Consider the following 27,860-nt stretch of genomic DNA (forward strand, 5'->3'; position numbering starts at 1 on the left):
TTAACTATTTTTATATGTACCTGGCTATTTTAAAAAGACAAACATTAGTTATTAGTGAAATTATTCTGACAGAGAATTCTTATTTGAATTGCTAGTTACATAGTTTGTACTTGAAATAAACTGAATGGTAAAAATATATTTCATATTTTCCAACAATTTTTATTAGTCTACTAGTGAAATTATCCAGGTTAGTAAGATCTTTCTTTGTTAAAATGAGTGGATGTGTGTTACCGAAATGGAAGCTTTAAGTTAGAGAAACCAGAAGCATACAAAAACAATGGGGATGACGTATTGAATTTATGGGAATGTATTTCAAGTATGCTGTTTCCTTATGGTCATGTTAGAAGGCATCTAAAACTACAGGGTCAGTTATAAACACAGTGTTTATTTTAAGGGGATTGGAGTTGAATGTGAAAATCATTTGATATAATTCACAGGTAACTTTTCTGTACATCGTTCTGCTGTGGTTTTGCTTGGAGAACCCACACCAACCGTTGTCCCTGGGAAGACTGGGAAAGATCACAGGGCCCCGAGGGCTAAGCACATGCTGCCTCATTCTAATAAAACCAGGGGCTCCTCAGACTGCTTCCTCAGTGCCCCTCGGTGAACGAGTCCTATTCTAGCAGTTTCCCAGATGGCAGTGTCAGTTTTTTCTTTTTAACCCAATGATGCTTATTTTTGATAAAGTTCTTGTCCTCATTTCCCATGTTTCCTATACTTTTGTCTCACGTGGCAATTTTGATATTTTCTGGTTACTTTCTGCAAATGTTATTGGCTCGACTTGGCCACTTTCTCATGAACTTAAAAAAACATGGTGGGTTTAGAAAACTTAAGAAATTCATCCTATGTGAAAGGATGGAGCCATGAATTAGCTGTTAACTTGCAGGCTGATTTAAACATGTAATTGGGGGAGGGGGAGTGGTGGCCTGTTGGCATAGTGCTTAAGTTCTCGCACTCCGCTGCAGCGGCCTGGGGTTCGCAGGTTCAAATCCCAGGCATGGACATATGCATTTCTCATCAAGCCATGCTGTGGCAGGCGTCCCACATATAAAATAGAAGAAGATGGGCACAGATGTTTGCTCAGGGCTAATTTTCCTCAGCAAAAAGAGGAGGATTGGCAACAGATGTTAGCTCAGAGCCAATCTTCCTCACCAAAAGAAAAAAAAACCAAAACCAAAAACCCTAAATATGTAATTGGACAATCCTGGGAGGCATTTCTGACTGAAGAATCAAAATACAGTAATTTTATTAAAAAATTTTTTTGATAGTTATCAAAACTACTCTTATCAAATTAGAGTTTAAACACTCCACTTAATGTTTCATTCACCTGGATTAAAATGAAGGAATATTTTGTATATCACTGGGGTTGTAAACAAAATATGTTAAAACATTATTAAATGGATACACCTCACACTATAGTTACTGTGGATTTGAAGGTTTTATAAAGCAATATAATTTCTAAAATTAGCAAAACTTCAACAATTTTCTTTATGTAATGGTAAAGTTTATTTCATTTTTAATAACAATTAGAGGACAAAATGTTTAAAATTTGCAGTTTAAAACATGCACATTCACAAAAGGTCAATGACAGGTAACACTGCATAGAATTGAATATCACTCAACTTCAATAATTATTTATAAAACACAGTGCATTGAACATTGAGATCAACAAACCTGAGTAAACTACTACAATCACAGATTCAACATTCTCCACTCATGCAGCTTCACAATTTCTACAGCAGTTTCAGCAGGAATGGTTTCTTATGGAGCTGAAAATACTATTTTGTCTTTAATGCAAATTGCAATTTTCCATAGTAGCTGCCTTCCAAGGCTGCCTTTTTTATTTTTAACCTAATAAACTTGAAAATGTGAAAAATGAAGCTTGAAGTAGTAAAACAGACAACAAACAGTATTTACTGCATCTATGGCTTCTATTCTACAACTATGAAACATAAAAATTTTATTTTTTTAATATTCTGCTCACATCTTTGCAAGAGCAGATCTACCTATGGAAAGTTGCTGTTAATTCAAAGTAAGCAAGTATGAAATCTAGCTTTTTCCTACTTACAAGAGATTTATTTGCTGAGAAGTTTTGTGAGCTTTATTAAGAAAAGTTCTTAGAGGCAAGTTAAACAAAAGTTTCAATTAAATTTGTTCAAATTTCTTTGTAAAATAATGTACTTATTTAAAAAAGTTGTGCAGAAGACCAACTAATTTGTCCACTGAATATTAAATTCCAGGTAGGCCATGATAGAATGTTATAAGACAGAAATAAACATCAAGATTTACAGCAATAGCCATGCATTGGCCTAGACCACTTTAAATATTAATTCATGCAAACCATAAACCTATCAAAAACACAGCTGCTCTCACACAGAAAATAAATCAAGACGAAAAATGGAAAACATTTATTTCCTTTTCTTCAAAATTTAACTTACATTCCATTGTAATAGCTGTTGAAGGTTAATTAAAATGCAGCAAAGTATAAGTTTTGCAAGTGACTTATTTTAATGTGAGAAAAATCAGACTGTGGTCTCTTTAAGAGACATTATGGAAATGTTCACCATTAAAAAGCATTTATTAGGCACCAGACTGCATGGTGTTACATTAAGTAATTTACAAAAAGAATTCCATAGGCCTGGTCCATACGATGTGAATGGGGTGGGCATTTTCTTGACAAATTTTGTACATGATTATAAGATTATAGATTTATTTAATAAGTTCTAAAATCAGGAACTATCCAATGGCAGCTGCACAAAAATAAACGCTAGTGATAATTTAGCTTTGTAATAATGATGACATTGTTATAATTTAAAAACTATGTATATACACTCTATTACTTTCAGACTAGCATTCACTTCCTGAAAGCATATTTTAAATGACAAATTATAAGTGATGTACAGTGCACACAATGCAGAACAAATTAACATATGACTTTCATATTGGATATTTAGAATGCTGAACTGCAAAATTAAAATGTAAAATGTAATGATCAGAATACATGTTGATTTTTTGAATTCACTTTTTCCCCTGGAAATTAAGAGGAATCACTGATTCCATTTAATGACCATACAATTCATGTAAATGGCTAATATTATTGAGCAGAATACATGCTCACCTGACTTGATTGGAAAAAGTTTTCCATTAACTCTGCAACATTGCTGAAGCAGGCTCACATCAGACAGAGTGGGGTGTGGAAGGGTGGGCAACACACATCATTTTAAATTTACTACATTCCTGAGAAACACCATCTTCCTGCTAATAATTTCTATCATATAGCATCTTTCTGGGTGTGAGACACCAATATATTTTTATTTGTATATATAAAACATTTAGAAAGTTCATGCTTAATATCACTGTGTACTATTCAACATTAAAGAAGCAACTCCCAGCTTTTCAATGGGAAATGAACGAGGATTTTCTGCTGTAAGTGGTATTTTCTGAATTGTAAACATTGTAAAGCAATGGTGTTAGCATCTGCCCGAGTCCCTACAAGGGACTTTTTAATTGAAGAGTACCTGTCCTTTATTTCAGAAAATATACGTTAAAAGTCACTTCAACTATTTATTTTAATCCTGGTAAAACTGTGTTACTTTTTCCCCCCTTAAGAAGGTTAAAAAATCAGAGGGTTTTCTCTAACTTAACACTATAAAGTCACTGCAATTGCAATGTTATATTTTAAGTTTTACCAAGGAGGCCACTCCCTGCTGTCCACTCTCTACTCCCAACCAAGAGGCAAAGACATGGACTTCGTATTGATAATTCAAAAATAGGACCATGGGACAAAAGGGCATAATGAATCACATTTCAGATCATGATCTTGTATGTTAACTTATTAACCATGAGTATTCTACTCATGTTGAAGAGCTCCACAGAAACAATCCATGTTTCAAGATAAAAATAAAACTTTTAGTTTTCTTAAGTCAGAAAATTCAATTCTGTTATATTCATCACATTTTGATATTAAAATTTTGGAGAAGGATGCCACTGATGAGGGGAGGGCAAATGGAAGCAGCTCTTCTCTGTAACTGCTATAAAGGGTTTCTCTGGAGGGATGTACTTCATTGCTTTTTGATTCTTGTGGTTTGACCTCAACTATCACCATTAGGAGGCGCAGAAAAGCCGCTCTGAATATCCATTCGGTAGACAGTTAAAGTCTGTGACTTCACAATTCTGAAGATGATCTTAGCCTCTTACACCTGTGATCTTGCTGGAGGTTTTGATTCATGATTCTCTTGATCTGAGTCCCAAATGGGAAGGCTCTGGGAAGTGAAGTATGTCAACTCCTTGCCCCCTTTAGCTTAGAATTATGTATGTGTTATAACTTCTCTTATTTGTAGAAAACATGGGAGGCATACCTGTAACTAAATAGCTACAAATGCCGAGAAGGAAATGATAAATAGCCCAATTTTAGATCTAGATTGGGAAAAAGGGTGAAGAGAATGTGAAATTATTAAACTCAAGGAGTGATTTGGAAAATCACCTCTCTTCTCAATTCTAGTCGACTTTTTCATTTTAAGAGGAAGTTCTACCTATTTTGCTGGTAAGTCCACTTAAAGGCAAACAGGCTTTTGAATAAAAGGCAAAAAGTTTGCTTCAATCTCTGAAGTGTATCTGAAAACTAGAATTCCTTTTATTTTTTCTAAATGACAGTATTATTTTAAAAATAGTGTAGAAAACTGGTTGTGGTTTTTAAACAGCCCCTTCATATATCTTGGTAGCAAAATAGGCATTTTCAGGAGATGTCTTGGAAACGCTGAAAATAAGTAAACTGAACATACATTTTAAAATATATTAATGAAAGCAACTTATGATGAAAAGTGTTCTTTCGCTGTCAAATTACAGGCTTGAGTAAAATAGGTGTTTTTAAAACGGGGAAAATGTACTACTTCTTTGTCCCAATTAGCAGCGTGTGACTAATTTTGGGAGCTGCTTGACAAGTGAACTGTAAAGTAATTCTCAGTCTTAAGTACAGGGGCAGTCACCAGAACATCAGATTGCTATAGAAGACAGCAGGCAGCTCCAGTGGCAATTAATAGGGAGACCCAATACACAGGACAAAAGCCGAGACTACGTATGTTACAAAAGCCCATGCGTTTATCCGGCATGGTATTCCAAACATCTTGACAGAAGCACTGGAAATCTCACATAAATACGTAAGCATACTTTTGAGAGAGAAAACTTTAAGACAAAATGACATTACTCAGTCTACAGCAGCAGCCAGCTTTTTAGAAGAATCTAAACGATGATGAAACCTCATCAGAAGTGACTGAGACATAAATACAGGTTTAAAAATCAGTATTGTAGCGACAGAGTCACATTATCACATGTGCCTTATAACTTCAACAAATAAACAAGACAAACCAGAAATAAGCATTTGTAAGGCCAAAGGTGCAACATGAGAGATTTTAGTAGCAAATGCCTTGAAATACTCATTTTTGTAAATCACTCTTACATTTGAAAAGTCAAGCATGCAGATCTTACAGCAGAACTAGAAGTAAACCTTCTCTTAAATTTCTAGGCAAATGACTACTGAATGAGAAATACATTTATTGAACTTCTTTGGCAAACATTTATCGAGACAGTTTTTGACACAAACACTTATGTCTTGTTTAGAAATTTGCTCAGTAAGGTGAGTCAGTTCCTTAAGAATGCTGGTTTTTTTCAGCATATTCTGAAATCTAAGTCTGGATATCAAGAGTCTCTTTAACTTATTACCATTTTAGAGTCTTTTAAATGGTGGGTCGCCTTGTGGTATGTCCAATAAATTGATAGTCAGGTACAGCCCCAGAGTAACAGCACAATACTGACCTATTCTCAGTTTAAGAAAGTGCTCTGGCAAGATACAAGATCATTTTCAATTCTTGTTTACAAAGACTTAGCAAATACTTTAAAAAATCTGAAAGAGATGGTGTTACAGTATAGTTGCACAGTGCTTCTGTCTATAATACACATGAATCTGAATGTCAATCAACGAGACGAGCTCAGATCCACCTTTCCCCTCCTTGGACTAGACTGGAGTTGGTCAGCAGATTCCGGTGCAGACCTGGGAGCTCTCCTTAGAGACACAGCAGAGCCTGCCTCGCAGCTCCTCCCCATCACCATTCATCGGGTCTCTGCTTTGTGGTGTCATATGCTCTAACCACTTCAGACTGTGAGACGATTCCATTTTCATCTTGAGAGAAAGCATACCCGTCTGTAAGTGAAAGATAAAATAGAAATGGTCATCATGAAGTCACTGGAAATCTCTGTTATTCTGAGTTTTAAGTGCTCATTTTCTAACTTGGGAAACTAATGCATCTCTCCCACCTTCAAAAGTATGCAGACATTAATTTTTAATGTCCGGAAAAGAAACAGACTCAACTGCAAACTGAAGAGTGGGCTGACTATAGGTTGCCAGCTTCGATTTTATGAGTTCTGCTTCTAGGTGAATGAGTAGGTGCTCTCAATCCTCCTCAATTCTCCATTCAGCAGCTCAAGTCCAACCCATCTAATTTTTGCCTCCAGATTACTAGAGAGGGTGGGGGAGTCAGTCAAGTGGGTACATGTATTTCCAGACAGATCCGGCGGAGGAGCAGGAAGGGAGAATCAAAGCGAGGAGGAGGAGGAGGAGATGGAGATAAACACAGATAACCGCGAATGGTGGGAAAGTGATCTCTCTCCCTCAGATGACATTCTCCTTGGCTCCCAGCATCTACAAATAAACTCCCTAGTGCCCCAGCATGGCTGGAGGGGGCGTGGGGATAAGAAATGGCCCCCAAAGGGATCACATCTTTAGAAACAGCCTCTTGAAGTATAAAGACCAAAAGCATTAAACATGAGCATATATAAATGAAAATAAATTATATGGGGAAACAACATGAAACAAAAGATATATTACTAACACAAATACATCTACCACAGGGCTTTATATATTATATTCTTTTTAGATCCTTGAAATGTTAAGAGGGCGTGATACCTAATAATTTCTTACAACTCTAAACATTCATAAATATTTTTGAAGGGGAAAATATATGTTTCACTGTGCTGTATGAAAGCTGAAAAGGCTCTTGCAAAGTTATTTAAGTAGAAAAGATAACAATACAGAGGCAGCTTTTAAGAGTTAAGATTTATTTTACTTGTTCTTTTTAAGATTTAAGGAAGCCAGGGGCATGTGGAGATATTATTTTCCTTTAAGTGAGAGCAGCAAGATTTTAAAATGCTCTCTTTCTTCTGCTGAAAGTGAGATGGTTGTGCGCAAAGGATTCTCTAAACACTTGTTATTTACATAACATGTTGCAAATATGCAAAACTTGTTTTAGGTGTTAATTTTAAATAGTTAAATATTCTTAAAGTCAAAATACTGCTCTCTTGAATGCTATGAAATAATGGCAGAGAATTTTTTAAAAAAGAAGAACTCAAATACTTACGGAGGTTATGTTGCAATGATTCAGACTGGTACACATTCACGTGGTTCTTCTTAAAGACGTTCTTGAGCAGTTGCGCCCTCTCTGTGAGGCTGCAGAGCAGGTGCAAATGTGTGAAATGAATTATCAACTCGGCAGAGACCCCAGTGTGCCCAAGGACCACCAGACAGAGTTAGACTTAAACAAAAGATTGCTTGAGAAATCTGTAGTCTAGTGATTTTTTTTTTACCCCATTTTCTCAGCAAATGAGATTTCAAGCATTTAGATAGATACTTTTGAGGCCATTTTTTTCCATAGCTAAGGAGAGTTCTGTCTCCAATAATCCAGTCAAAAGATTTATCTGCCTCCCAGTTATATTTAAGTCAAATGGAGATATAGAACCTGCACAATACAATTAATAAAAAATACACAGTCTCCCAGTAGTTTATTACCTTCTAAAATCTTGGTTGACTCACTACTTGGTTGAATTACTTACATATTCTAAGCACGTATTTTTAGAGTTAAAAAATTTATTACTTATATCTTTTTCCCACTTTGCACATATTTTGGTGCACAATATTTTTTTAGTTATGTAAAGAAATCCTAAAAATTACAAAAAGAAATTTCATAAACTTTTTAATTAGAAAAATTCTACTACTACTCTGACATACTATGAAATGTATTCCTTAACTTCATTTTAAAATAAAAAAAAACTTTTCAGAAAGTAATTATACTCAGAAATATAAGAGGTAAAATGACACAGAAAAATATTTATTTTTCAATGAATGTTTAGAATATCTTCTCCAAGGAAACAAATCCATATAATTATGTAACTTCTAAAAGCACACTGCAAGAAATAATGCATCTGTTTTTTTTCCCACTGCACACAGAACAAAGTATTTGCTGAATAAATGAACTTGAGTAATAACTCTGAAATGTACTTTTAAACACCATCAATCCTTTCAATCATGCTATTTCTGCACTGGTTGATTTATAAAACTCTGCTTTGATATCAAAGAACATAATAAGTATGAAGAGCTAATAAGTAACCAACATGCATTGCAGCAAATGTTTATGTAATTTTGTTTTAATCACTGGAACTGACTCAGTTGAAAAATTTCCATCTTGTATTTTCCCCACTATAAAAACTTTAGTTAAACTGCTGTAAGTTATGTTAGTTCCGTATTTTGCCAAATTTTTTGAGACACTGAAATGGAACAATTTTTATCATATACCAAAAAAAAGGATCCTCTGCAAAATGAACTTGTAATTATACAAACATTTCGGCTCTTGCTGAAGTAAAATATTTAGAAATGTTGACATTTGTAGTAATCTTCCACACATATTTTTTTAAAGTTTAGGGATGTTAACTGGTACTTATTAGACATACTTTATTGTCACTGGGAATTAGCTACATTAAGGCAAGAAAGCTAATTAATTTAAAACTCCAGCGGTTTTGCAAATACTTGTAAAACTTGTTTTGGCCAGTGAAATACACAGATTTTGGGAATGAGAAAGGGCCATTTTTACAGTCACTTTTCTTACTCTACTCTTAAAATGATCCAACATTACAGACCCCGGGACCCTGAGGGACACTAAAATATGTAACTGCTTTGAGGAAGTCGGCAGCTTTAGCAGCAGGTGGTCTGATTTTGTTAGCAGAGCACTGTGGATGGGGCGCTGAGAAGTCTTGGGTGTTCAACACTGAAATGACTACAAGACTAGAGGATGGCAACGTATCATTACGTAGCTTCTTCTTCCCAAAATACATTTTCCTGGTTTCAGGCTGGCCTTCCTAAATGCATAATCCTTTAATATTACAACATTAAAGTGTTAAGGCAGATGTGAGAATTTCATCTTTCATATTATGGCAACTTAAATATATAAGATAATGTAATTTTGTTTTATAATGGTTCATATAAGGCTATACTTTCACTCAGCTATTACATCAAGTTAATGTCTAGTGTACTCATCACACACGCAAAAGCAATAAGACAGTCTCTTTCTTTGGAAAGGAGCACACTACTGTGCAAAGAGCATGGGCTTTGCAGTCTTACTTTGGTTTAATTCTGAGTCTGTTACTTATCAGCAGCGGGGTCACCTCAGGCGAACCTTCCTTGGTCATCTCATGTATAACAGGAGGACAATCCCCAACCCTCAGGCTGACTGTGGGGATGCAGGGAGTTGGATGTCTTCCAGCACAGTGACTGGCACTCAGGCAGCACTCAATAAATGCTATCCCTCCCATCCTTACCAACCCCCAGATCCCAAGGATTTATTATAAAAAATCAACTAGAACAGAGATTATCACAAAACAAAAGATACTTTTCGAGGATCATTTCTGATGCCTTGGTTTAGATTCAACATTCGCTCAACACGAGGTGTCTGTTGCTGCACAGGAGTTTTAATTTATAATGACCCCACTCCACTTCCTTAGCAGGAAAACATCTAGGCTTTTGTTGTTGGAATTTTTTTTTGTCTTAGCTATACTGAACCTCTTGCTTTAGTTCTTGCAGAGCAAAGAATCTCTCCTATAGAATACAAACGCCATTCATAGGAGGATGCTTAATAAATAATGAGTAATGATGATTTGTATTTCTCTAGTCTTATCCTACCTTTAGGGTACTGCTCATCATTTCAAAATTATGCAATTCTGTGCCATCGACGTTTATGGGTACTGATATTACTATCAAGTCACATTATAAAATACACTGGTCACGTATTAACCCAATAGATAACGTTAAAAGTTCAGTTTTTGTTGAACAGCTTAACACGGTATGAGAAGGGAAAAAAAGATTCTAAGATACATTCTAACTAAAACCACATCCTAGTCACAACTCTTGGTCAGTAGTTTTACTCAATTTGTATGGTCTTTCATTTACATACCAAGCTATGCAAATTCTGGACTTATTTAGTGCAATCACACAACTACCACTTAAATATTGTTACCTTATTTCCAAGCCCACTAAAATGTTGCAACTTAGATATTTGGTGGAGAGGAGGTGGAAAGACACCATGTTTTAAAATGAGATTTCATTTAGAAACACCAAAAAAAGTATAGACAAAAACCCATTAGCGTCCTGGAACATGTCATCCTAAGGTGTTTTCAATAATCTTTGATGAGTGGTAAATTTGCATTTGTCTTATATTGGGTTGCCAAGTTATTTTGGTTGACTCATTAAAATGGATCTCCAGAAAGTAAATAACCATTCATTCATAGAATGTTTTAGTGTATAGCATGTGACAGCTGTCCTGTACTAGATGGTGGTGGTGGGAGATAAACAATGACTATAACAGGCTTACTCTCTGCTCTGGAGGAGATAACACCTCGTTGTTGTTGTTCTGTCACTTTTCTCTACAAATGCTGGATAGAACCATTATCACTGTGATAAGAGTGGGCTGGGGGAAAATATTTGATACATCCTCCTATTCTAAACCCCTACTAAGATATTTGTGTAATACTGATCCAAAATCCAGTGTGAAAATTGAGAAATACAGTTTCTTTTCTATTAGTTCTGTGGCAACATTAAAATAGCTTTTTATTAAGATAAACAATTCAGAAAATGGCTGTGGGAGAGACCATCATCACTGGCCACATGACCAAATTAGCTGACATCCATACTTTTCTACTCTCTTCATTAAAGCTAAGGTTAGGGGCCAAACAATGGTAATGGACAAATAAACAAGCACTGACCTGAGGATCCTGGGCTAAAATTCTATTTAGTAATGACTGCTGATGATATGCTGGCTAATGTCTACAGTTAGATATAAAAAAACTTATTAATCTCATTATCGTATTTGCCTGTCTATAAGATGCACTGCTTCTCAAACACACACGAAAGATATCCAAAAAGAACTGCCCTGTTTCCAATGAGCCCACTGTCCGTAATCCCTTATTTTAAAACCTTTGGGGTTTTGAATTCACTTGTTTTGTTTTGTTTTAGAGAAGGTAAAATGTTACACACAACTTATAGACGTAACATCCCCCAGTGGGATTTGAGAGGCTCATATTCCAAAAAATTAGTGTTTCTGCTATAAAATGTATAAATATTTACATTGTAGAAAAAATAAACGCTATTAATGCCCTTATATTTATAGAACAAATGATTTAGTTTTTTTTCAGCAAATGTTTCCTATCAACCTATGGAAAAAAATTGATTTCAAAGTTTTTGGATTTTGGAATTGTAGATGCTTATGCTCCCTAGTGTTGGAGCCTGTCCACATAAAAGTTCCAGCAAAGAACAGGGTTTCTTAGCTTATAAGTCGTTTTCTTAAAAATAATAAGCCATGGCTACACAGTGATCAGGAGTAAGGTTTGGACTTATTCTCCCAAAATTTTAGACTTAAATTGCTTTCTATCATAACCCATGGCTTGAAAACAAAATACTGAGATGATAAAACACACCTCTCTCCCCAAAATTTCAATGTAAAATTGGAATATATCTAATTTGCTGGATAATATTATAAGTGGCATACTCTTTCTACTAAAAAAGACTAATTATTTTAACCAAGATGTTTTAATTTTTAAAAATGAGTAATGAAATTAATACTGATCTGGATACAGTGCTTACAAGTTATAGTTTCTCTGACACAGTTTCATTTTACGCGTAGCTTGACTTCATAGAAGTGCTTAGTGAAGATTAAAAAAAATTGGGGCTGATCAACTCACAAGATGGCATCATTCTATGACAAAAAAGTAAACTATTGTTACTTTGGATATCACTAGTTTGGGAAGTCTAACCTGTATAATTCTATGCTCTTATGTATCATATTTTTATTTAACTACCCACAGGTCAATCATCCATTTACTACCTGCTACTCAGCTATCCTTTCACCCACCCACCCATTCTTTCATTCATTCATTTATTCCTTAGTTCATTCTCTTGACCATTTGATCATCCATTCAACAAATATTTATCAAATGCTACTATGTTCCTGGCACTGTGCTAGGTGTTGGGTTGCAGTTAAGACTAAGACAGAGGACTCTCTTTCAAGGAGCTCAATCTAGTAGGGGAAACAAACAGGGTAAACAAGTACATTGTAATACAATGCAATATATGTCACAACAAGTACCAAGTACAGAGATAGCAGAAATTAATTTTATCTGTGAAAGTTGACGTAATTGCATCTGAACTAGGTTTGAAAGCTAGGAACTAGACAGCCCAGTCTGTAAGAGGGTATCAGCTTCTACACAAGGGAACAGCCTGTGCGAAGCCTGGGAGGCATAAAACAACATGGCGTTTTGGGACAAAGGAGGTCTGATATCGCTAGAATACACAGAAATCATAATTTCTCCCACTTTGAAAATGTAGATAAAATTCGTTGACTTTTTTGAAATTTGACATCAATCTCATTTTCCAAGAGTCCTAAAATCATCCTGGCAGTAAAATCACTCTGATAATTCCTTAGTTAATTTAGAACGTAATTAGTTTAGCGTGAAGACTTTTTCAACCAGTTGCTATCTTTCTCCTTCCACTGATCCTTTTTCTTCCCACGTCCTCCAGCTATCATCTCACAGGAAGACACTATGGTCATGTTGACCATCACCATACTTCTGACCACTGATGGGCAGTAACGGCAACACGGGGTACGTGTTGTACCAGGGGTTTTTGTCCATAGTATTTAGCTAACAGCTAACTCATTCCTGAGTTCTTGAGAAAAGATGAATAGCTATTTTAGGCAAATGAGCTGGGTAGCAGCAGGAAATTTATCTGATGCATGTTCTACGGAGAAGTTGGTGGTCATTTATGGTGGAACATATGTTTTATTAACATACTTAAAAATATGAGAAATTTACTCCTAAGAGTAGTAACAGTATTATCAGTGGCCTTTCCCTAATAATTGTTAATAAATGGTTTTATTCACAATTTTGTGAGCTAGAACTCTTATTACATCCTTTTTACAACTAAAGTGAAAGAGAAAACATTTACTGAGGGACTATTTCTGCCAGGCTATGGAGTAGATGTAGATTTTTAGATGCAGGGACAGAGATGAAGGGGAATGTGGAGGGTGGAGGATAAGACCCATAACCCTGAGAGTAGGTATCATCATTCCCATCACACACACAGGGACACCGACTCACAGAGGGTAAGGCCTTTGTCAAGTTAGTGGCAGGCTGTTTTTGCTGCTATATCACATTCCTGAAAAGCAGCAAAAGGAGGTAGAATAGTGAGTGGTTAGAGGCAGGGGCTTTAGAATCAACTGATGTGGGCTCAAGGCCCCACTCTGTCGCTTACGACTTGGAGAACTTAGTCTCTCTAAGGCCCGGTTTCCTCATCTGAGAAAAATGGGGATGACTGATTTGTATTGGGTTGTTATAGGGACTCAGTGAGATAGAACGTGTGAAGTGGTAAGTGCAGCACCCGGCACGTCATGAGCACCCCACAAGTGCCAGTGCTATTATTTTTAAAGGAGAGGCATAGACGGGTGTGTGACGTGTTCCTTCGGCCTAATGAGAGCCAGTGAGGGCTGGAAGCCAAGGTCTTAGCTTGAGTTCCCAGTCTGACATGTACTCCATTGTGTCAAACTGAGTAACAACAGTGAATCACAATGCAGGTGACACATATGGGGGCAGAACGTTTCCTATGGTTCAGACAAAACTTGAGCTCATTTTAGTGTGATGAAAGAGAAAAAATAAAACATATCCCTGGTATTCATAATTGTGTTTTATTATAGACTGCTTCCAAATAATTTTAATTTCTTTTTTGTAAAGCTTTGTAAATTTAGTAAATTTGATTAGCTTTCTAACCTTGGTTTTTTGGGGGTGATGGTGCTAAGGAAAAGGACTTAGAAGCCACAACTCACTTCATATATGATATACGGCGAGGTCAGTTCCTAATAACGTACTGAACCACAAGTGCAACCGTAGGGCAGTATGCCCTATGCCAAGCTCTGATTTTCATTACATAGTATTTTTATCATGGATACTGTTTCAAGCTAAAAATCTTTTGTTCATCTCCCTTTCAGTTTAAGAACACAATAATATTGGTAACTATCAATAAACCATTTATTTAATGCTCATTAAGCACCAGGCACTAAGCTACCTGCTTGATCGATAGTATTTTATTCAGTTCTCAAAACTAGCCATGAGGTAGGTATTATCAACCCCATTTTATAGATGAGGAAATTGAGGCTCAGGAGCATTAAGTAACTTAGCTAAGGTCACACACACACAGCTTAGTGAATGACAGATCTGATTTGAACCCATATCTCTGATATCAAAATCTGCCAATGACACTGCTAGCTCCATGTTAACCAATAAATGCTTACCGCTTATTTCCAACCACAAGTAAAAGATAAATTTAAAGTTCACTTGGAAAAGAACATATTCAGTGTGTATTTTACCTTTTTCCAAGCACAACTGCCCCTGGGTCTTGAGATTTTGCCTCCAGTTCCTGAACTTCATCTACTAATGTTTTAAAAGCCGTCCTCTTGATACTGCAAAGAAAGGATTTGCATAGAAATATTTGCGTGCAGACTTAAGACTTTACAAGACTGGTTTATCATCACGCTGCTGCTAAGTATAACAATAACCAGAGTACAAGCAACAGTTTCTCAATAGAATCTAAAAAACTACAGTAATTTTGAGTATTAATATAATTATAGAAACGACAGTCTTAAAATAAATGATTTAGGTTTATAATATTAAAACTCTCAGTTATTTGATAAACATTATATAATTAATGTTGATCTTTTTTGTGGGAAGAGATAGCATTTTAAAACTCATAATCTTTGAGAAAAATTAGTAAAATTTTAGTTTCTATATTTCCATTCTGTATTTTAAATATATATTTAGATTCAGGCAAGCAAAAAACTTCTTTTCATAACTATTGTTCACTAATAAAATATATATGTGCGTCTGGAGATGACAGAATTTTTTTCTTTTACCTTGAAGGGGTTTTTCAGGCTGATTTCTAAAAATGTACTCTCTAATGTTAATTGAAACTACCTACTTTACTTCTCGCTTGGTCTTTTAAACTAATTTAGTTTTCTAGTTTCTCAATCACTCCTTTCTTCTTTCTTTATTTACGTAGAATTAATTAATATTACTAATTCCTATTCTGCAAACTACATTCTTGAGTTGATATTACAACTAGAGAAATCTGAGGATTAATATGCATCTATATTTTTAGTATATAATCGGGTATTATACTTACACCTTGTACGCCACATCAAGAAGCAAAGATGTCACAGGGATAAATAACAGGCCCATCCAAAAGACTCCGGAACTAAACAACATGGCTGCCTGAGGAAACCATCAGAAACAATATTACTTTAAAAACCAAGAAATACATCATTCATGTTTATTTTTTATATGATTTTAAGAATCTCATTCTGCAAGAGAATATATAATAACTCTGAATTTAAACTTGTGAAATATTTGGAATTAAAAGCCAAATGTGTTAAAACATGCATTTACTGTATCTATTTTTTCCCTCAAGTAGCTAATATAGCAAAGTTTTATCATGTACCAAATCTTTTTCATATTTTTATGCGACATTTTTATTACTGTGGTCAATACATGGAGTAAAAAACTTTGACCTTCCTCTATAACTTAGAATATCAAAATCAATCTTTTTGAGCAAACTTCAAACATATTCTGGATGAAATTTGCTTATAATACAACATGTAAAATAAATCCTAGTTAGAAACTGAATTTACTATTTCTGACAGATGAAAATTAACTTTACTTTTGTAAAACATTACACCATATTTAAAAATCATCTAGATAAATCATAAACACAATATAAACAAATCAAGACATCTATGAAAATAAAAATTTGATTATTTTTGGCTGATATTAGGTAGGAAAAATCTTAATTTTTGTTCAAAGATTTACATAACTTGAATCAATGCATCCCGTTATTGCTAAAGTCAAACCAAATATTTAGTATGTAAAACCCAAACAAAAGTGTCTTAAAAATAACTGTAATCATTCTGTTGTATTAAATCCCAAATTGCTACATCAGAGCCTTTGGGTTGCAAAGAAAATTATTCTATGATTAAACAATTAATAAATTTTATTAGCTATTTGAAATTATAATTAAAAAAATCCTCTTGTAATGTAATCAGATTACAGAGCTTAAAAGGAATAGTGGCACACAATAAAACCAAAAGAAACATTTTATTTTACTTCTTTGAGTCTATCACGAGTAAATTTCCAGTTACCTATTTAAATCCATAAATGTACTGTTATAACTCTATTAAAAGGCAGCCAATAAGCACATTCACATTTATACTCTACTAAAAATCTCACAAGAAAATTTTTTTTACTAGGTGTGATTCAGGAATTAAAAATGATCCAGAGTTTAATTCTTACAGGTAATTTCACAATTACACATAACAGTCCTAATCAATCCTTATCAAGTCTAAATATTACTAATTTTAAATTATGTTTCAGATTACCTATTCATTTTGACTCTAAACTGAAGACCAGGAACTGCTGTTTAAATTTTTTATACGTTGCCACGGGCTTATTGATACAGCCTGTTGGGTCAAGGATGCTAAGGTTTTTCCTTGTGTAGGATTAAACAGCTCTGACCACGTTTAAAATATCAACACGCTATTACCAAAAATTTCAGAAAATAAAGGTTGCCACGTGGATTCAATAGAATAGCACTCATATTTAAGGCACCAACAAGAAGAAAAATATTCACATAAAAGTCACTTTATTTTATAAGCAAAACATGATCTTCGACATGTTTGCTGACATCCTCAATAGTGAAAACCAACAATAATTACATAATAGGAAATGTCTTTCAAGTCAGTGGGTTTTGTTTAGGTTGAAGGAAGCTTTTTAGTAAGGTAATGACTGTAAAAAACCCCATTTCTTTTTCCTTCGGGTTGAGGGAGAAAGGTAAGAGAAGATTCAGTCATGTAAGGGAAAATACCTTTACTTGGCTTAATTTTAATCTATTTTATCTTGTGGGGCAAGAGAAGAAAGATTTATTCTTGCCTTTGCCACCTTGTATTAAATGTCTGCTGATGGAAAAGGCAAAAATTGTGGTGGAGACCCGAGGCTGCTAATTCTGACCATTGTGATGTTAACTATGTACGCGGAACAACTGGCACCCACTATTCAGTCCACCAGCCTTTGGCTTTTACAAATGAACAACATGAATTGAGGGGAAAAAAGTTTTTCTGCGTCATATCTGAAAGCCCGTCAGATTTTTTTTCCTTTTGCAGAGTTAATCCAAACCTAAAAGATTTAAAGCCGACATTCGCATTAAAGACAGAGAGACTCTTTGTATTTTTTTGATGAAGAGGGGGGAAAAAAATAAAATCCCACAGAGGTATTTCCTTCCTTTCTGTACAAGAAAGCTCCCCCTCACTCTGTAGAAACCATTTTGTCTCCAACTTTTCACATCTCTCCACTCGCAGGCAGGTCAGCTGGGAAAAGACGCCCGGTCCCCGTAGACAATGGGGTAACAGGAGCAGCCTGTTCGGGGCCTGGCTTGGGCTCCCTCCGAGAGCAGTGTGCAAATTGCTCTTAACGTGGGAGATCGGTGGGCCATGCCAAGCGGCCCCCGCCGCCCCTCCTCGAGGCCCTGTGAAACCAAATGGAACCTGCCACAAAAGTGGCACCCAGGGGACTTGAGAAAGGATCAGCCGAGGGAGCCACAAAGCCAGTGAGCTGGAGGGCAAAGGCCCCGCGCGGGGAACAAACACCCGCTTGTCTCTGCGGCGTGATGCTGGCTCAATGTCGGACCACGCCAGCTTCAAAAACGAACCAACGCTGCCTGAAAATTCAAGTTGCGGCAGAGGAAAGAGCAATTATTCTGAAATTTCCATGTGAACGTGCAGAGAAAGAACCTTTGAGAAAATACGAGCTCACGTGCATTTACCCAAGCCAAGGGGCTTGACCAGATAAGAAGGGCTTACCTTTTGACCCACAATGAGGTGACCCCTTGCACCTACATTCCCACACCAAAGAGGAGCACTTACTTCCTCACCTTCACAGTCCCCACTTCAGTCTTGTAGGACAGAGAATTTCAATGTGCTACCTGCCTAGAAGCCTTCAGCGACGTGGTTCTTAAGTCTGCCCCTCCTTCTACACTATAAATGTCAGGGTGGTACCCTATGACTCTTATTCTTGGATAAGGTACAGACGCTGTCTAAAAAAGAAGGCCCTTTGGGGAACTCTAAGACTATATCCTTGGACCCTAGTTGAAGCAGGACTGATGATAAACAGCCCTGAAAGTAGTCTGGCTCTGCCCTTCCCAGCTCTCAGACTAAGGGGAAGTAACTTCCCAGTCTTGCTTCCTCAACTGTAAAGTGGATTGTAAGAATTAAACCTGAGAACGTTTGTAAAGGGGATGCATTTATTATTAACAATGATTATCAACAAACTTTCCTTTCTTCATTTTAATTTTCAAATTTCTTTAAACCCGCTTGTCTTTTGTTCTTTCTAGTGATCTCTCCCATGAGCTTCAAGGAAGGAAATTTTTATTACAATATCAAATTAAGTGTAAGTCAGTTTATAAATGTCATGGTTTTCACCACATTAATGTCACAATATATGCTCGTCTCCAGACTGAAATTGGCCAAAGTAACTGACCACTAATAAACTGCCATTCATCTCAATTTGCTAATTTAGGAAATGGAGATAAATTTTTTTTCATAAAAATTATTAAGGACTGTACAGCCATAATATATTAGTTTAGGAAGGCAAAATTATTCAGAAAACAGTGCTGTAAAACTTGGTTACTTGTTTTTTTGGAGGGGAGGGCAGCAAGATAAATTAATATAAATTCCAGAGGGGTTAAGAGTTAATGTAAATAATAACAAAAAACCAAGAAGTGATTAAGTGTCTAGGTAAAGCTTTATATAAGGACTTTCTAAGCTTAAAAACAGTGAAAAAACTACAAAAAGAAATGCTTTAAGGAACTGACTCATAAAAATGTAGAAGTTCCACATGTTCAAAAAGAACATAACTAAAAAGTAAATGATAAACAAGAAACTGGGAGAATGACTGCCACAAATACATGAAATTCTGCATTAATATCTGGTTATATAAATAGACCATTATCTTCACAAGAATTGCTAAGGTCGCAGTAGAGTGGCCAAAGACCTGAGATGGTATTCACAAAAGCAGCAGCAAGTAATCAATAACATGGAAAAGTGCCAGGCCTCTCTGTAGTCATAGAAACACTACCAAATTAGATCGGATGTAAACAACTCACTATCACAGTTGGAAGGGGAGGTATGGTGAAACAGGTCTTTGTAGCAGTTTATATTCCCATCAGCAATGGACTCGCCTTTGGGAAAAGTATTTGGCAATGTGCATCAAGGACAAAACATTCATTCTTATTAATTTGATAATTCAATTTCCAGAACTATGTGTTGAAATCTGGGACAGCTTTTGCACACAGGTTAGTATCCCACGAAACTGTTCTATAGTCACTAGTCCTGAAAGCACTCCCCCTAAAAAGCATGCCACAGCCCAAGGCTTAGAAAAGGTATAAACTCGGGCCCGCCTGGTGGCGCAAGCGGTTAAGTGCGCGCGCTCTGCTGCGGCGGCCCAGGGTTCGCCGGTTTGAATCCCAGGCGCGCACCGACGCGCCGCTTAGCAAGCCATGCTGTGGCGGCATCCCATATCAAGTGGAGGAAGATGGGCACGGATGTTAGCCCAGGGCCAGTCTTCCTCAGCAAAAAAAAAAGAAGAGGATTGGCAGATGTTAGCACAGGGCTGATCTCCTCACAAAAAAAAAAAAAAAGGTATCAACAAACCGAGAGCAGCATCCTCTCGGAGAGTCACAGCGCAGAGTAGCATATTTAAGGCTTTGAGACAGCGCCATAAAAAACCTACCTAATAGTTTTTTAAACCACGGTTTCCAAATGTATTTATTGACCATGGTACATTTTCCCACATACTGCTTACTAACATCTCATGGAACTAATTCTGGGGAAGCAAATATTCATTGCGGATTCTTTTAAATAGTAAAACGTTAGTGAAAACTAACAAGATACTATATGACTGGTTAAGTAAATGCACATCCGTATGAGAGAATACTATCCAAGCTATTAAAAATGCTGTTCACAGAATGTAATTATTAGAAAACTGATTGTCTGGAAGAGTCCCAAACAAAGAGAAACGTAAAATACCCTGGTATTCTGTCAGGAGCCTTCTGTTATCATATAAATACACTCCCTGGGAAGATTGGCAGTTTCTATTATTTATATAGGGATCAGTCACAATCTCACCCTGTGGCTTAGATCTCTTACCTGTACAGTCATCCCTCAGTATCCGCGGAGGATTGTTCCAGGATCCCCCTCGGGTACCAAAATCCGCGGATGCTCAAGTCCTTTAGCCAGTCCTCAGCATCCGCGAGTTCTGTATCCGTGTCTGCGGATGCGGAATCCGCGGATAGGGAGGGCGGACTTATTTCAAACACAGACTATCCAGGTCTGAACTTGAACATTACACACGTACCTCAAACTTAATACATCCCAAATTGAACAAACACTGTCTTCTCTCAAAACCTGCTCTTCCTTTGTGCAATCTATCCAGGGAATAGCTTCATCATAACTGCCTAAAACAAAAAACTGGGCTTTATTCTTGAATTGTCTCTTTACACCACATCTGATATATCACCATGTTCTGTTGTTCTTTAGTATCTTCCAACCTACCTACTTCTTGCCAACCCTGCTGCCATTATGCCAACCCAAAAATTTGCCTGTCCTCCTAACAGCCTCCTTGCTGCACTTACTGACTCCAGCCTTGCTCTGCTTCTAGCCCATCTCCATTCTGTAGCAAGAGGGATATTTCCAAAGTGCAAATTAGATTTTAGCAGTTCTTGGATTACACCCTTTCAATGGCTTCATACCACCCTCAGGAAAGAGTACAGAATCCTTAATATGATTTCAAGACTTTTCCTGCCTGACTTCTGACTGCTTCTCCCATATCACCTCTTAAGCCAGCCTCTATCTCTAGCTACACAACGTGTTAACGGTCCCTGGATGCGCCCATGCTTACTCTCATCCTTGGGCTCTTGCATCTGTGACTCTTGTTTTCTCCTCAATTTTCACATTGAATGTCATTTCCTTCCTTAGACTTGGGTTAGCTGGCCCTACTTTAGGCTTCCATTTTGGTGGCACCTATCACCCATTTTCTGCTTGCTCCTTTGTCTTGCCGTTAGACTATAACCTCTGTAAGAGGAAGAAATATATCTTGATGAATTCTCACAACTCAAGTGCTTAACCACCAAGCAGGTGTGCAATAAATAACTGCTGAATAAATAAGTTCTTACAGCCTAGTGTTTGGAGAGATTAAAAATAAAAAACACCAGAGCCTTGGGACTATGTTCCTGAGATGTGGCGGTTACAGTTTGACTGGTTTTCTCGTGTTCTGGCATGGAGTTGTCCTGGGAGCAGTTATAACTGGATATTTATGTTACACTAACACAATATACTAACATAATATACTAGGTATATAGGATTATTTTCCTAGGCTAGATTACAGTCATGAGGAGAAGATGTATTTCCTTTTTCTTTTCCCCTAAAGGTTCTCTTAATTGGGAAGCACTCATGATTCAATAGTGATCCTCCTAGTTGGAGACATGGTATGTTTATTTTTTCAACTTTTTATATTTCTCTCATTTTTGTCAAATTTTCTAATTTTCTTTCCATTAACCATACACATATCTGGCTAACGCCTCTCCTTGCTGTTGCTGTGAATGGGACCCTTCATTTTTCTTTCTGTAGGAGTGCTATTTTATCTTTGAAGATTTAGAGCTTTTCCAAGGGAGTGAACAAGTTTTGGAGAAAACTCCAAAAGCTTATATATAGCTTACATATCCTATTCCATGCTTCTTAGGATTTCGTCAGGTATAGTGTCAGATCCAAGAGTTTAATTGTTCTTTCTGGCTATGGCTCCTCTGAAACATCTTGATAGAGCAACTCTTCAGAGATGATTTGTACTATGATGTGATTTGGTGATCCTCAAAACCCACAATTCCCTTCTTTTTTTTTTTTTTTTTAAAGCCATCTATCATGTTACAGGATCACTTAACTTCACTCGCCTCCTCCTATGTCTCAGATAATCTTTCTGGTCTCCTCAGGAAGCATCTTCCTCATGAAATCATTTTCATTAAAAAAAAAATTCATTGTTCAACTTCAGGTTTGCAGGTATTGTTTCTTTTCATACAAACTTTCTGGATCTTTCTGATCAAACTGTGGCTCTTCTTCCCTACTGCTCCTCAGTGAGTTGTCCCTGCTCTGTTAGCTAGACATTTCTTTGGAAAAGGTAGACTCTGTGTTGCTATATTCCAATTTCACTTCGATTTCCTCCAAACTCAGTTACCTATATGGTCTTCTCTCCTCGAGCTCCCTTTTTCAGTCACCCAGCCTCAGGGGACTAGAAAAGCTGATTCACTGAACCTGAGATTCAATGATACTCTTTAGTACCTTGAAAGTTGAGAGCCACAGCTTAACATCTATATTTCTATGGCAAAATATAAATTTTATGTAAATAGAATGCTATTTTCTGTATCAAACTTGTGCTTTCTCATTGCAACACAATCGCGGATGTATAGGAACTTTACACCAGCTCATCAAAATCAACTCTGCTTTCAGACAATGAAATACTGTGTTATTTGAATTTGAACTTGCAAACGTTTCTGAAAGTGTCTTTGTGTCCAAGGCCTGAGAAACACCATGATGTAACATTGTCAAGGTCTCTAAGTTAGGTGAGCCTTTCCCAGAGTCTTGAGCCTTTCCGTCTGAACACATTCTAGTACCTGAGCATGGGGTTGAACTTGGAGGGACATAAGCAACACTGGCCAGTACTAAGCGGTGAATCTGCCACAGTGCACTTTAACCAGAGACAAACTTCAAGCTCATATGGGCTTTGTCTTGAAGACGTGAACTTCCACTGAAATCCTTCAGTGGCTGCACATCTTGGGTAGTCTGGCTAAAACTTCCCTCTGACAAAACCCAAAGACAGAGGAACGCACATGCTAAGTTCTACGGTCTGGTGCTTATCACTGAGAAAGGTCTTTGATGTCTTATTTGAGCTGAAAAGAATTCTTGCAAATTGTCAATTACATTATATGATCTATATTCATGTCAAAATATAAAAATGTTTTCATCACTTACAAGTTTATTACTAGCATTTATTTTATCATGTCCTCTGACTCAAATCTTTATTCTATGTCTCCAGGTACTTTTTGGAATACTGTGTATTTCATAATGGAAAGCCTGCTACCATGGCTTAAAGTAATGATGCTAATGACATTCAAGGGACATTCTGTGACCTGGTCCTTGCTTAACTTTTCAGTTCTAGCTCCAACCATTCCCTACATTTGCAACCCCAAACTCCTTTGCTTGGGCTGTTGTCTACTGGGAAAGCCACTTGCCTTCCTGGACAGATCAGGGAACAGCAGTACCAAGAAACCTTTCCAAACTACCCAAACTATAGCCTGGGGGTTGAGTGCCCTCTCCCCTGCTAACCATTGTACATCCTGATCATACTAATTAGCATCTTACATTCTAATTATCTGTTGATCTGTTGGTTTACTTCACTAGACTCAAGCTCCTCAGAAGGACTCTCTTTTTTTCAACTTTTGATCCACTGACACCCAGTATAAGTCCTGATGCACAGGCACTCCATAAATCTCAGTTGAATTGAGTTGAATTGGGCTTGCATACAGGATGAATTATTACTTTCTCCATAAAAATAGACAGGGCAGAACACCCAGAAAATAACTAAGGAGAAGGGTGTTTTGGATAAACCTCAATATGTTTGCAATTATTCCCAGAAGCTCTTGATTACACAAAGAAAACCCTTGGCTTGGATTATCCCAAACAAACAAAAATCTTAGAAAATATGCAAATTGTTCCAAACAAAGAAAATCTTAGAAAACATGCAAATTAGATACTAGCTCACAAGCATTTATCTACTTTTTTCCCCTTGGATGTTTCTGGGTGGTGGTGAGGGATTGAAGGAGGAGTGATCACCCTGTGGGACTCAGAACCAGTATTCAATCTCGCTGTGTGATGCAAGAACCAACCTTTGCATCTCCACCCTCTGGCAAAGGTAGCAATGAGATAATAAATGCTTAAAAAAGATGTTCAGCAGAAAAGGAGGAAGAGCTAGTTGGGACCTGGATCAATCAGAAGTTAACTTTTTTAAATAAAAGTAAAATTTGACTATATATCAATGAAGTGAGAACTGAACATGCAAAACAGTCTTTCCAAAGAGGAATCAAGAGCACTAGGAAATGTGTGGCTCTGACACTTTATTTTCTGGGATATAGTTCCCAGCATAGTAAAAATAATTAAGAAGAGAATTTGTTGTTTTTTGTTTTGTTGTAATCTTTACTGTGTTATTTAAAAAACTTAAAAGTACCAGAAAAAGGAGGATAGAATTAGCAACAAAATACTTTTTATTATGAGAAATATAATTTTAAAATGTTATGATGTTGCTGGATAAGTTGAGTAAGATAGGGTATGTTATATCAATGCTCAATTATGTTTACTTGTTAAATCACTTTTACAGGTTTTTATAATTTTGTGATGGCTTTGTATTTTATCTTCTTAAAAACCATCTCATAAAGCATCAATTTTTTGATTACTAGTAATTCAGTCCATAAAACATAATGACCTATATTTCAGATTGTAGAAAATTCTTTTTTCTTTTTAAATTTATTTTCCAGCTATATTGAGATATAACTGACATATAACATTAAATTACGTAAATTTAAGATATACAATGTGTTGATCTGCTATATTTATATACTGTAACATGATTACCACCATAATATTAGCAAACACCTCTATCCTGTCACATAATTACCATCTCTTTCGGCAAATTATTATTTTTATTTATTTATTTTTTTTTGTGAGGGAGATCAGCCCTGAGCTAACATCCATGCCGTTCCTCCTCTTTTTGCTGAGGAAGACTGGCCCTGGGCTAACATCCGTGCCCATCTTCCTCCACTTTATATGGGACGCCGCCACAGCATGGGCGTGCGTCAGTGCGCGCCCGGGATCCGAACCCTGGCCGCCAGTAGCAGAGCCCTTGAGCACTTAACCGCTAAGCCACGGGGCCAGCCCCGGGAAATTATTTTTTAAAAACTCAAAACTTCAAAAAGTACTTAGCTATAGACAGACATATAAAAGCCAATATACGGCTTATGTAGACCAATTATTGACTTTCATGGCAGAGACTTCTAGTTGCCCCCCAATATATTCCCTCTCCCCTTCTTCTTAGATGCAACCACTTGGTTCTTGGCTGGACACCTTGTCCTCCAGCTCAAAGACTATATTCCTCTGGCTCTCTTGTTGTAGCTAGGTGTGGCCATGTGACTAGCTTTTGGTCAACGAGATCTAAGTGGCAATGTGGTGGGCAATGTCTAGGAAAGACCCTCAAAGAGAAAGAGTCAATCGTTCTTCTTCTCTTTCTTGCTGGCTAGAATGTTGGTACAATGGCTAGAGCTTAAGCAGCCACTTGGAACTATGAGGAAGTACACTGAGGTTGGCAGAGCAGCAAGACAGAATAAACCTAGTCTTTGGTGACTGTGCAGCTGCCACACAGCCCTGGACTGCCTGCCTTCACTTGACTTCTTTTACATGAGGGAAAAATAAGTTTCTTTCTTGTTTAATCCACAGTTTCTTTTTCTTCTTTAACATCAAAAATACACCACAAATAACTTGCTTTGGATGATACCTGCTAGGGAGACTAGGAACAAAGCAGCTTTTGACCACTCATTGACAATCTCTTTATTTTCACCATATCACAGAATGCAAAACTTGTGTCCAATTATGAGCTTTATTGAAGCAGATGGCACAGTGACGTTCATGGTTTCTTTGATGAACATTTCTGATAGAACCCCTGGCAGGCAACTCAAAAACAAGCTGTACTGCTCTTAGGAGCTAAAGTGCTGAGCTTGGAGGGGGGGTTTGCCCTCTGTCTATCTCACTGACCCCCTCTTTTTGTGCTCTTTCCCACTCTCTGCTCCAGCCACACTGATCTGTTAGTCTTTGAACTTGCCAGGCCCATGCCCGCCTCAGAGCATGGACACCTGCTGTTCCTTCAGCCCTGAAATGCTCTTCTTCACATGACAGGTATCCCCACATCATTTGAGTTTCAGCTGGCTTCTTCAAAAAGATCTTCCTGGAGCAGCCATTATAGCTCTGCCTCTTATCATATTCCCTGTTTTCTTCCTATCACTGATCACTTTGTGAAATTATCTTTAGTCATTCATCATTTAGTCATTTCATAACTGATTGAGTGACCATATCTCCTTCCCATTCCCTGGTCCCCACAACCTGAATGCTAATGGGTATTGTGCCTAATTAACCCGTTACCTAGACACACTGCCCAGCACCGTGTAAGCACTCAACACATATTTATAGAATGAATGAATGTAAGGATGAATCGATTCTAGAGAAGAACCAAAACTCTGCCATACGAAGAGCAAGTTTCATCCAGCTTTCCATGCCTTGCTTACTACCAAGGCACTTCGGGTACACCACAGCATCTCTTACATGTATGACAGCAACACCCCATCATTAGCAACGAGATCCTTAAGGGCAAGGACCAATTCCGTTCATCTCTGCATCCACCACTGCCTAATGCAGAGCCTAGGATACATCAGACAATATACATTTGCTCTATACTGCAGAAAAAGATGTTGTGCTTACAAAGAGCAATGCCAGCTCTTGCAATGACTCTCAAGAGAGCTGTAACTTTAAAATGTGTGCAAATGTTCTGATTTGCCATTATGTTTTTCATAGCCATGTCTCTTTTTCCTTCTCGGTGTTTCTATGCAGGCTTTTCTTTACAAAATGGGCTTGGAAGTGGCTACGCAGCCAGCTGCTTTAAGAACTGTGAAGGTCTGGCCTGTCTCATTTATGTCGGGGCATGAGGACTCCGACCAATGACATGTTTTACTGGCTGGGCTCACAATCGTTGGCTCATTGAAGAACATCCGACAGAATTTAGGGTAGTTGTTCCCTCCAGGCTACTTGGCTAAACACAGTAATCTTGGATGAAAGTCCATCGTATGATAACACCGCCCCACCCCATCCACAAGGGCTGGTCTTGTGACCAATAAATTATTACATCCTATCTAGGTAATTAAAAGCTGACAGAGGAATCAGGACTATTTTAACCAGGAAATTCCTCATATGTTAAGTAATTTATTATGTTGGTAAAATGGGCAACAGCACGATTTAGGAAAATCATATCACTAACGTCGTTTATTAATACCTTTCCTACAGGGGTGACACCAAAGGGTTCAACAAAGATTTTTATTGTTTTTCAGAGAGACTTTACAAACCTCAATCAAGAGATCTGAAATTCTGTAAAACACATGCTCGTTCCTTAACTTCAATTTCCTTCAGTAGTTTTATAGATCCCTTAGGCCAGGGAGAGCAGAACCAGATGGTGTTTGGGAAGACTTTACCATGCGTGTCTGCAATGCCACGATACATTTAAATGTTTTGCTGATCCTAAGCTTCTGGTATTAATCG

General features: G+C 37.1%; 1 protein-coding gene across 3 annotated transcripts in view; it reads right to left on the bottom strand.

The window, feature by feature from the left end:
- Window positions 1–1,482: 1,482 nt before the first annotated feature.
- ATP8A1 (ATPase phospholipid transporting 8A1) overlaps window positions 1,483–27,860 on the bottom strand; it is a 218,155-nt gene continuing 191,777 nt past the window's right edge. For all 3 annotated transcript variants that reach the window (XM_058546980.1, XM_058546979.1, XM_058546981.1), the window contains 4 exons: window positions 15,542–15,630; window positions 14,730–14,822; window positions 7,410–7,498; window positions 1,483–6,196 (listed from right to left, as the gene is read on the bottom strand). In XM_058546980.1, coding sequence (XP_058402963.1) covers window positions 6,099–6,196; window positions 7,410–7,498; window positions 14,730–14,822; window positions 15,542–15,630 — 369 coding nt within the window. In that variant the 3' untranslated portion in view covers window positions 1,483–6,098. The remainder of the gene's footprint in view (window positions 6,197–7,409; window positions 7,499–14,729; window positions 14,823–15,541; window positions 15,631–27,860) is intronic.

Source organism: Diceros bicornis, chromosome 8 (genome assembly GCF_020826845.1).
Source record: "Diceros bicornis minor isolate mBicDic1 chromosome 8, mDicBic1.mat.cur, whole genome shotgun sequence".
NCBI classification, from domain to species: Eukaryota; Metazoa; Chordata; class Mammalia; order Perissodactyla; family Rhinocerotidae; genus Diceros; species Diceros bicornis.